Source organism: Atta colombica, unplaced genomic scaffold, assembly GCF_001594045.1.
Source record: "Atta colombica isolate Treedump-2 unplaced genomic scaffold, Acol1.0 scaffold1, whole genome shotgun sequence".
Lineage (NCBI taxonomy): Eukaryota > Metazoa > Arthropoda > Insecta > Hymenoptera > Formicidae > Atta > Atta colombica.
The window spans coordinates 2,312,345-2,323,741 of NW_017259183.1; the positions used below are offsets into that span (position 1 = coordinate 2,312,345).

The 11,397-nt window shown below is 33.5% G+C and overlaps 1 protein-coding gene across 3 annotated transcripts; it reads left to right on the forward strand.

The window, feature by feature from the left end:
- The first annotated feature begins 278 nt into the window (after positions 1–278).
- On the forward strand, positions 279–11,098 carry LOC108694947 (neurexin-4). Of its 3 annotated transcripts, none has more exons than XM_018204642.1 (11): positions 279–621; positions 1,942–2,037; positions 4,191–4,387; positions 6,600–6,741; positions 6,827–7,197; positions 7,289–7,627; positions 7,730–8,204; positions 8,287–8,616; positions 8,691–8,996; positions 9,099–9,725; positions 10,195–11,098. In XM_018204642.1, exons 1-11 carry the CDS (start codon positions 558–560, stop codon positions 11,046–11,048), a joined length of 3,801 nt encoding a protein of 1,266 aa, XP_018060131.1. In that variant the 5' UTR covers positions 279–557; the 3' UTR covers positions 11,049–11,098. The 3 variants fall into 3 exon arrangements, with proteins under 3 accessions (XP_018060131.1, XP_018060145.1, XP_018060138.1); XM_018204656.1 differs by lacking the exon at positions 4,191–4,387 and adding an exon at positions 5,054–5,250; XM_018204649.1 differs by lacking the exons at positions 279–621; positions 1,942–2,037 and adding an exon at positions 5,054–5,250 and having other exon boundaries at positions 4,358–4,387.
- Positions 11,099–11,397: the final 299 nt, after the last annotated feature.

Sequence of the window (11,397 nt, forward strand, 5' to 3'; positions counted from 1 at the left end):
AATTATAGTCACAGATATCTTCAGTGGGTAATATATCTACTATATCATTTGTATCGGTGTTATAATATTGTCTGTAATATCGACTGTCTGTAATAATACCTTATGTTGGTGCCATGTGATTAATGAATGCCAAATGATGATAAGAAATCGTTGATCATCATTTTGTATTATCAATAATACCTGCAAGAGATAATACGGACAAGATGGATGTGGCGCGACGTCTATGCGATGCGTCGAAATGTCGAATGACTAATTCAATACATTGGAAACGGCAAACGGCCGCGATACGAGACGAGGCGCGGCATAGCCAACTTTCATTCCCGCGTCATCTCATTCGTTGTTGATTCGCGTCATTTAATTGTTCACCGATCGTGCCGCAGGACGGTAGACGTGTGCTCTTAAAAGTCGCGAATAGGAGTAGACCAAAGTTGACGGGAGTTGCACAGGAAAATTAGTGCGAGTGGCGCGTCTCATTTTTATCGGGCTCGTTTGCCATACGGAATTTGAGGATTTCGCGGTGGAATCGAGACGTTTTCTAAGCTCAAGGCGATGGTACGATGACCGCTCTTGGCTTTCTTGTGTACGCATTCGCCGTAGTGGCAAGCTCGTTCGCGTACTACAGTAAGTACAATTCGATACATCAATCACTATGGTGGTACGTACTGTAACTTCCTGGCACGGTACGATACTATGACCCAGCCCATCTCCGAGATAATATGGCGCGCGGTGAGTACTCGCGTCATACGCGAGTACGAGGTACGAGATGCGTAACGCAGCCTGCGTGCGTCATACGACGAATTGTTAGATTCATCCATTTTAGATTTTATCTGTTTTTCATTTTTATTTATAACTTAGATGTGTGCTCTGTTTGCGGCTCAATGTGCCGTGTAATGCGAAACATTTGAAAAATCGGAGTACACACGACATGAAGTTTACATTAAACACACACATAACTTATATGAAAATGTGTGACGTGAAAAATTATTAGATAGAAACCTGTCAGATCTCTGTTGAAATCTGATACGAATTACATATCGTCCAAAATGGGATTTACACGCATTTCGTCTGACAGTTCCGTCATTGCGTTATTTTGCAATATAGCATATTACATACTTATATCTAATTGTTATGTATCTTTTTCTATGATACATTTTGTTTTCAGACAATCAAATCTATCGAAATTAGATTTCGCTAAGTTTCTGCTATAAATTTTGTCAGCAAAATGCAGTCAAATGACAGATTAGCTGAATATGATAACATTGACTGTGGAAGTTGGACAGAATCTGATGTATTCCATTTAAATGATTTGTTGAAATGATAGTCTTTAATAGCAAAGCACTTGATGCCAATCTGCTGCAATGTTCAGTTTAAATTTCCTAGCACGCACACGCGCGCGCGCGCGCGCGCGCACACACACACACACACACACACACACACACACACACACACACACACACAACGTATATCTTGTTTAATAGATTACTTACTTCATTATTATGCTATTATTATTGTAAACATAAAATTTTATATTAACACATTAATAATAATTCTATTAAAAAAATCTTTGAAATGTAAAAATCTTAAAAATGTAGGTCTAAAAATGTTTGAATATTGCATTTTATGTGTTTATTATAATTTAATAATAAAATTTTATGAAGATGCTTTTATACTGTGCGTTTATTTAGTAAATACAAAAGCAGTTTGTTCCCAGTACATATTTTGTCACGAAAATATTTGATAATTTTTGTATTTCTCTAAGGCCCAGTTTCCCAACTCACGGTTAATTCTTAACCGAGGTTCAACTTATTTCTCATCTTTTCTCAATTCTGAAATTAAAAAGAGATAATGAATAAGTTGAACCTCGATTAAGAGTTAACCGAGAGTTATGAAACTGATCTAAGAAGGTATAATACTTTAACAAACATTACGATTGTGTCTTAGATGACGACGAATGCATCTTTCCTCTTTTGGATAGAGCTCAAATAACAGCGACAACCTCCTTGCCTGAAAGAGGACCGAACAATGCTAGGCTACATGGTGAGAAAGAAATGTTTGTTTACTTAGTTTTTACGTACAGATCTTGTTTAAGTGATTAGACGTAATTTATTGTACAATTGTACTTTCTATATATATATAATATAAATATATTATATGATACTAGTAGTAGTCTGTTGCTTGCTTTCTATTCCTACGAAGTCTGTCGTTATCTATATTGTGCACTATATTTGCTTTTCTTTGCATTAATAATAGTACATAGTTACAAATGATTCTGCTAATACTATGCAATACTTCTCAATGAAAAAATTCTGGTAAGAGTCAAGAAATTTAATTAATGCCAATGGTCACTGCTCGCCGCTGCGTTCAATTATAAGAATTAAGTGAGCTGTACATGCTCACTATATGACTCATCGCCCAATCACTTTATACTCGTTTCTCTTCATCTTTATTATGTAGCACTTTAAGTGGAAATACTTATAATAACAATCTTTTGGATTAGAAACAAAACAAATATATAGTATAATAAATTTATATTTGCTTCAGGTGGATCCTAGCAAGTAGCCTGGAGAGTATCTCAAACGAAATATTTTGAAAAGCATTGCTTTTATAATCAGAGACACATAATTTACGAATATACCAACTGTGACCAGCCAAAGAGTGCATGTACAAACTGTAGTTCAGCGATTTGATTGATGCTTAGCGCCCATATCGTTAGAATGTCGTCAGCCATTCGTTGGGCATTTAACTGGAAAGAGTGGAATCCAAGCGAGCGAGAGTTCGAGCACGTCATTTCTTGTATACAAAGTGACGAGAAGGAAAGACTAAAGAAATTTGTATTTCGTAAGGATATCCGAGCTTCTCTCGTGGGCAGATTATTAATGAGAAAATTTGTGAACGAGTATGCCGGTCTTCCATATAACACAATTACTTTCGTCAGAGATGAACACAATAGGCCCGTATTGAAAGATAACTCCACTATAATAAATTTTAATGTTTCTCATCAAGGTTCTTATACGATATTAGCGGGGGAAGTTATGAACGTGAAAATAGGTGTAGATGTTATGACATTAGATTATAAGGAGAATAAAAACGTCACTAATTTTTTTCGTCTAATGAGTAAACATTTTTCTACAGCAGAGTGGGAGGAGATCAAAGATTCAGGTAAATCGGAAGCGGAGCAAATGGCTATGTTTTATAGACACTGGGCATTAAAAGAAAGCTATGTTAAAGCGCTTGGCGTGGGGATTTTTGTTAACCTAGGAAGTTTAGATTTTCGGATAAATTCAGAATTAAGCGAAGATTTGATCACAACCGACACAGACTTGTATGTAAAAGGAATCAAACAAAATTGGTTATTTGAAGAAACTTTACTTGATTCACAACATTGCGTTGCCGTAGCATTACAAGAAAATGATAATTTATTACGATTACGTAATGAATTATCTCGATTCGAGATCATGAATTACGATGAACTTATGATACATGCAATTCCACTCTTTCCAATAGATCCACAATTCACAACTCAATATTTTGCAAGACACGAACAGCCATAATTTTATTAACTATCATAAGATAATATTACAATACGCAAAGAAATGTTTCCTAATATGTTTAAAAAAGATGAATTTTATACTATTGTATAAAATTGTATATTAGTTTAATTATAAAGTAATAAAGCATTAAGAATAATACTTTACAATTCCTTTAATTACCTTACGGACTATAAATAATTTCCCACGTGCAAAATATTACAATAGGTAAAAAAATAAATAACTATTCTTTGCTGATCTTTGTATACAGCAAACATAATATGTCTTTAAAAACGCGTGATTTTTTTCATTGAAATAAAAAAAAATTAATTCAGAGTGCCTATATTTCATAATATAAGTGTCTGATGTTGTATATTCGTGTTAATGAATATGATTTTGAAAAATAATTTTATTATTTCCCCGAGAAATGTTATGCAATATCGGAGAAATCTTTAAATGTATTCTGCATTCTATTGCCATTTAAATTTGGTTTGGATTTTCAACATACAAGTTTGGTACAATGATATGAGTTAGACTCTGAGTATAAAAGCAAAGTATTGTCAGGATTAATTTTAATTATTTGGCTATGTTCTGTCCCATTATTCGTAAGCACTTTCCTAAGTTTACTTTGAGTTGCATGCATGCATAAATGTTGTGGTGTAGGCGGAAACGCATGGACAGCTAGCAGCTCTGATTTCGGTCAGTATTTAATAATCGACTTGGGCCAAGTGATGAACATCACAGCTGTGGCGACTCAGGGACGATCGGTGCAGAATGAATATGTTATGGAATATCGTATTAGCTATGGTACCAATGGACTCGATTATGTGGATTATAAGGAAGAAGATGGTCATGCAAAGGTAAGCTCGTTCTTTCTCGGTGCCGTTGATCTTCTAATCTTCATTGGGTTTAATATTTTTGCCTTTAATAACAATTGAATGATGGTGAAGCTTTATATAATTAATAAAAAATGTGCATATATATATATATATAAAACTGGACTAACGTAAGGCTTGCTTATGCATGCTTGTAGAAAATAATAGAAAATAGTAAAAAAGTGTAATAATCTATAGTGTAATCTAGTGTAATAATCTGTAAATATTATAGAATAATTGATAAAATATTTTACAAAACTATATTGCAAACAATATGATCAGGTTTGTTACTGGTAAGTATCTTAATGTGCTTTACACACATAGATTTTCATTTGGATAATGCTTTGCACCAATCATTTTTTTTCTCATTATGTGAATACTTATTTTATTAAATATTACATTATTTTTTTTCTAACATAAACATACGCATTGGGATGCAAATAACATATATTAAATATAAATTCATATGATAACTGAATAAAAATCTAAATTAATCTTATTTGGAAATATATATTTATGGCTAAAGGACTAGCAAGATTTATCACAAAAATAATTTAAATTCATGATCCTTTCATTATTTCCTATATCCATTTGCATGCTCCGCTTCTACTTTTCTCCTTTTACACATGGACATGGAGCTGGGCTTTACAGGAGATTCCGCGTGGTCACCAGAACTTAGCAGTTACAATCAACATCTTACTATGGAGCTGGGGGACAGATATGAGATACGCAGCATTTCTACGCGAGGGCGGGCGCATACTAATGAATATGTGACAGAATATATTATCCAATATTCGGATGATGGTCAAGCTTGGGCCACTTATGAAACCCAGGATGGTGTAGATGAGGTATTAAATTTCAAGGATAGAGTCTACAATTTGTTTACTCTTACGTATATACAGGGTAATTCTTTCACCCACAACATACATAATAGTACAACACACACATACACATACACAGAAACATTTTAAATATATATTTTATAATATATAAAATAAATATTATATATATTAGAAAATATATATTATACTATTAAATTAATACAAAGTTTTTGTTTAGATTTGTAAAATTTTCTGAAAGGATATATTCCGACTTATAAATGAATGCGCATTAATTTAACTTTAGTAATTTCTTTTCATTGTATGTACATTGATAATAAGCATATTATAAAATTTCTAAGTCGTTGCTCTTTCGTAGGAATATTGTAGAAATTCCATTAACGAAATAATTATAAACAAATTTCTCAATTTCGAAAGATACTTTGGAATCTTCTGTTTTAATAATCGCTATTGGGGTTTGAAAATTTAAAATAAATATATGGTGTGGTTATGATATCTGGAAAAGATTATGACATGCTTATTGATAAGACTCAAATACTTGAATTATAAATGAAATATTACTCTATTTGTATTTATATCATCAGATCTGATGATATACCTTTGTTTTGTAAAATATCTTTTTTCATTAGAACAATAGAGCGTAAGTTCTGAATATGACAGATTCAATAGGATAATTAATAAATAATTTTAGTGCTTGGTTATTATCATTTATTTTAAAAAGATATCATTTACATGGAATGTAATATATATATATATATATATATATAGATAGTGTGTGTATATATATATATATATATGTATAAAAATCATAAAAATCATAACTCTCATAAAAAAAATTAATATTTTGTTTTTCCAGAATTTTATTTATTATAATGACACCATATTTATAACTCTCTTTTGTCATCCACTTTTAATATTGAGTGTCACTTTGTCATTAACAATTTGCACTAACGTACATACTTATGCAATTAATGGTGGTTGGATAACAATCGCATTTATTAAAAATTTGTACTATAAGCGAATAATCTTTGCTTGAATGCGTGCAATTAAAATAACTTTTGTAATCTTTTTAATATACAACAATTTTCAAACTAGTCTAATGCAATCGGTATTCCTAAATAATATAATAGCTCTAAGAAATGAACGTATTTCTGTATTTTGCAAACAGTTTTCTATTTCTGATAACTACTCTTCTCACATAAGTATTTACTTTTAACTTACAGCATGCACGCAATTTATTTAAATTCTGCACGGTTGTCGCGATGTTAATTATTGACTGATACTGAAAATGAAGTAAACGGACAGATATAATGATATAACAACACTCTAAACATTCTTATTTCTCCTTTTTTTCTTAGATGTTTAAAGGTAATATAGACGGAGATAGTATAAAGCTTAATAAATTTGATGTATCAATAATTGCACAATGGATTAGAATAAATCCAACACGATGGCGAGACAGGATATCGCTGAGAGTCGAACTTTACGGATGCGATTATGGTATAAAATAATGATTATATACTTCTGTCTTTAGAAAGATGTATATCAGTTTATAAGATGACAAATCTATCACTTTATATTTCAGTATCTGACATCGCTTCCTTTAACGGATCCTCTCTGATACGATTGGATTTACTTAGAGAACCTATCGAGACCGACAGACATTCAATACGTTTTCGATTTAAAACTAATAATGCTGACGGCGTATTAATGTATTCTCGTGGTACTCAGGGTGATTATATAGCCTTGCAATTGCGTGACAACAGGATGTTGCTTAATATCGATCTTGGATCCGGTATTATGACAAGTCTATCTGTCGGCAGTCTTTTGGACGATAATATGTGGCACGACGTTGTGATCTCACGCAATCGGAAAGATATTTGGTTTTCTGTTGACAGAGTTTTGATTAAAGGTAGAATAGAAGGAGAGTTTCATCGACTGGATTTAAATCGAGAGGTGACTTTTTTTTTTAAATAAACGTGAAGCATTTTAGTAATCGAACATTTACGTAAACGTATTAAGATTAACTTGAATGATTGTGTTCTAGTTTTACATCGGTGGTGTGCCTAATAAACAGGATGGTTTGGTGGTAATTCAAAATTTTACCGGTTGTATAGAGAATTTTTATTTAAACTCGACGAATATAATTCGCGAGCTAAAGGAAACAGAAATCATAGATGAGAATTTACGATATTATAAGATTAATACGCTTTACACTTGTCCGGAACCTCCGATAATACCTGTCACATTTTTAACTACTGGATCTTATGCCAAATTAAGAGGCTATGAGGGCGTATTTTCTATGAATGTTTCTCTCGCGTTTCGATCATACGAAGAGAGAGGCATAATTCTTTACCATAAGTTTACGAGTCCGGGCTTTGTCAAGGTTGTGCACATTTTTATTTATTCTTTTTATTATCCTTGAGTATAATATTCAATGCTGTTAGTAAATATAATACAAATAAATTTATCTATTTTTAATATGTAGCTATACTTGGAAGAAGGTAAATTGAAAGTCGACATACAAACGCATAATAACCCGATCACAAACTTGGACAATTTTTATGAGAAGTTTAACGATGGAAAATGGCATCAAATAATTTTAACGATTTTCAAAAATTCGCTCATTTTAAATGTCGATGGACGCCCGATGAAAACAGAGCGTCTCTTGGATATGATAACCGGATCATATTATTTCATTGGTGGTACGATTGGATCGGAGAGCAATCATGGCTTTGTTGGCTGTATGAGAATGATAAGTATTGATGGGAATTATAAATTGCCGACCGACTGGAAGGACGAAGAGTACTGTTGCAAGAACGAAGTTGTTTTTGACACTTGTCAGATGGTAGATCGCTGCAATCCAAATCCTTGCAAACATTTTGGTGTTTGCCGTCAAAATTCTGATGAATTCTTCTGTGATTGTGCTAATACTGGGTACGCCGGTGCTGTCTGTCATACCTGTAAGTATTCAGCATGTGTTAATACAATAAATGAAATATAGAATATTTCTGCTAAAATTAATAATATTACAATTTTATGCAGCGTTAAATCCCTTATCATGCCAGGCCTATAAGAATATGAATTCAGTAAATCAGCGTGTAGAAATTAAAATCGATGTGGACGGGAGCGGGCCCTTAAAGCCTTTTCCTGTTACTTGCGAGGTCCTTTCCGATGGCCGCGTAATGACATTTTTACATCATAGTAACGAGCAATTGACTCCTGTCGATGGATTTCAAGAGCCTGGCAGTTTTATACAGGATATTAATTATGATGCCGACTTTGATCAAATAGAGGCTTTATTAAATCGATCTATAAGTTGCACACAAAGGATAAGTTATGAATGTAAACATTCCAAATTATTTAATACCCCAGGTAATTATATCTTAAATATCTTGCGTCTTGCTACTTCCGAAATACTTTATATCAATCTTTCTGCTCCTTTTCAGTTCCTCCAGGTGATTATTTTAGACCGAATTCGTGGTGGGTTAGTCGGAATAATCAGAAGATGGATTATTGGGGTGGCGCATTGTCCGGGTCGCGAAAATGCGAGTGCGGTATAGAAGGAAAATGTACAGATATAACCAAGTGGTGCAACTGCGACTCTGATCTAGATGGATGGTTTATAGATAGTGGGGAGATTAGAGAAAAGGAACATCTTCCCGTTAAACAATTACGTTTTGGTGATACTGGTACCCCGCTCGATGAAAAAGAAGGTCGTTATACGTTAGGCCCGCTTATTTGCGAAGGCGATGGTAAATTCAATTATTTTATTCTCATTCTAATATATACGAATAATAAAAATTCATTATTATTAATTAATTAATTTTCAATGATATGCGATCCTCTTATTACAGATTTATTCAAGAATGTAGTCACATTCCGCATAAGGGATGCTAGCATCAATTTGCCGACCTTTGATATTGGGCACAGCGGTGATATTTATTTCGAGTTTAAGACCACTACTCAGGATGCTGTAATTATTCATAGCAAAGGACCCACCGATTATATCAAAGTTTCCATACACAGTGGAAACCAAGTACATTTCCAGTATGTGGCTGGTGGAGGGCCGCTTACCGTTAGCGTGCAAACATCTTACAATTTAGGTGACGATAAATGGCATTCTGTGTCAGTAGAAAGAAATCGCAAGGAAGCCCGAATCGTCATCGATGGAGCGATGAAGAATGAAGTGCGAGAACCTCCGGGTCCAGTGCGAGCATTGCATCTTACCTCAGACTTCGTAGTAGGTTCTACGATCGATTTTAAGGACGGATACGTCGGTTGTATAAGAGCACTACTTCTCAATGGTCAATTGCAAGACTTGAGAAGTTATGCTCGGCAAGGATTGTACGGCATTACGGAAGGTTGTGTTGGTAGATGTGAAAGTAATCCTTGCCTTAACAATGGCACATGCCACGAAGCATATGATGGATACTGGTGTGACTGCCGGTGGACCGCATTTAAGGGACCAATTTGTGCAGACGGTAAATAAGAAAGATGTTTTCAATGCGAAATGTTCAATAAAATTGATTGCTATTAATTTCTCTTAGTTAATATTATTTACAATAATAAGATTGGAAATAAGACCGTTTATGTTAGATACATTACTTTAAATACGAAGTGCCACTACGGTCTGTTAAGATGTTGAACTATTATGTATATTCATTTAAATGAATTAATTTCAGAAATTATAATTGCGTGCCGATATGGTTGTCGGACTTTCAACGCAATAAGTTTATTACAGTTTTTTTTAAATTAAATTTGGGAAATTTGGAGAGATTATTAATATTTTAGATTGATTGCGTTGAAAGTTCGACATTTATCGGCACGCAGTTATAATTTCTGAAATTAATTCATTTAAATAAAGATATATAATAGTTCAACATCTTAACATTCAGGCCGTAGTGCTTCGTATTTAAAGTAATGTATCTAATATTATTTAAATATTTTCAGAGATTGGCGTATACATGAAACCTAATTCGATGATAAAATACGATTTCATGGGTAGCTGGCGTTCCACTATCTCTGAAAAAATACGCATTGGCTTTACGACAACGAATCCGAAAGGATTTCTATTGGGTCTATTCTCCAATATTTCTGGAGAATACATGACTATAATGGTTTCAAACAGCGGACATTTACGCGTAGTATTTGACTTCGGTTTCGAACGGCAGGAAGTCATATTTCCGAAGAAACATTTCGGTTTGGGACAGTATCACGATGTCAGGATCGGCAGGAAAAAATCTGGTGCTATTTTGACATTGCAGGTTGATAATTATGAGACGAAGGAATTTGAATTTAATATAAAGCATTCTGCAGACGCGCAATTCAACAATATTCAATACATGTACATCGGTAGAAACGAGTCTATGTCAGAGGGATTCGCGGGCTGTATATCGAGAGTTGAATTCGACGACATATATCCGCTGAAGCTACTCTTTCAAGAGAACGGACCTGCTAATATCCGCTCACTCGGTCCTCCAGTAGCCGAAGATTTCTGCGGAGTCGAACCGATCACACATCCGCCATATATTAAAGAGACGCGACCACCACCTCAGGTAGATGAGGAAAAAGTGAGAGCGGCATATAATGAGACTGACACAGCTATTCTGGGAAGCGTATTAGCGGTTATTCTGATTGCACTTGTGATCATGGCGATTCTTATAGGCAGATATATGTCTAGGCATAAAGGTGAATACTTGACGCAAGAAGATAAGGGTGCTGAAATTGCTCTGGATCCGGATTCAGCGGTCGTAAACTCTGCCACTGGTCATCAAGTACAGAAAAAGAAAGAGTGGTTTATTTAAAAACTGAAATGCATCATATTATAGATATGTATGCGTTAAAGAGAAGTAACAAGTACACATTAAATTAATCTAAAATTATATATACATTTTTAATAAGGATAGAATCTCTTTTGCTCCATTCAACCATTGATCTTTTCATATATATCATAATTTTGTACAGAGAAATACAAATGTAGAATCCAAAATAATGGTTAGAAATCAGAAAAACGAATTTTTTAATTCTGTTATAAAACCCATATAATAGTTTTATTAAAAATACTTCAATTTTTTATTATTTAAGTCTAATTATTAATTCTATTTAAAGATTTTTTTGTATATATATATATATATATGGTGTTGTCTCTCTGTA

What these genes read in the sequence shown, in the direction of transcription:
- LOC108694947 (XM_018204642.1), top strand. Translation starts at nt 558, where the DNA reads ATGACCGCTCTTGGCTTTCTTGTGTACGCATTCGCCGTAGTGGCAAGC. An exon ending in GAACAATGCTAGGCTACATG is followed by an intron (nt 2,038 to 4,190) that starts GTGAGAAAGAAA and finishes GTTGTGGTGTAG; the next exon opens with GCGGAAACGCATGGACAGCT. An exon ending in CGGTGCTGTCTGTCATACCT is followed by an intron (nt 8,205 to 8,286) that starts GTAAGTATTCAG and finishes AATTTTATGCAG; the next exon opens with CGTTAAATCCCTTATCATGC.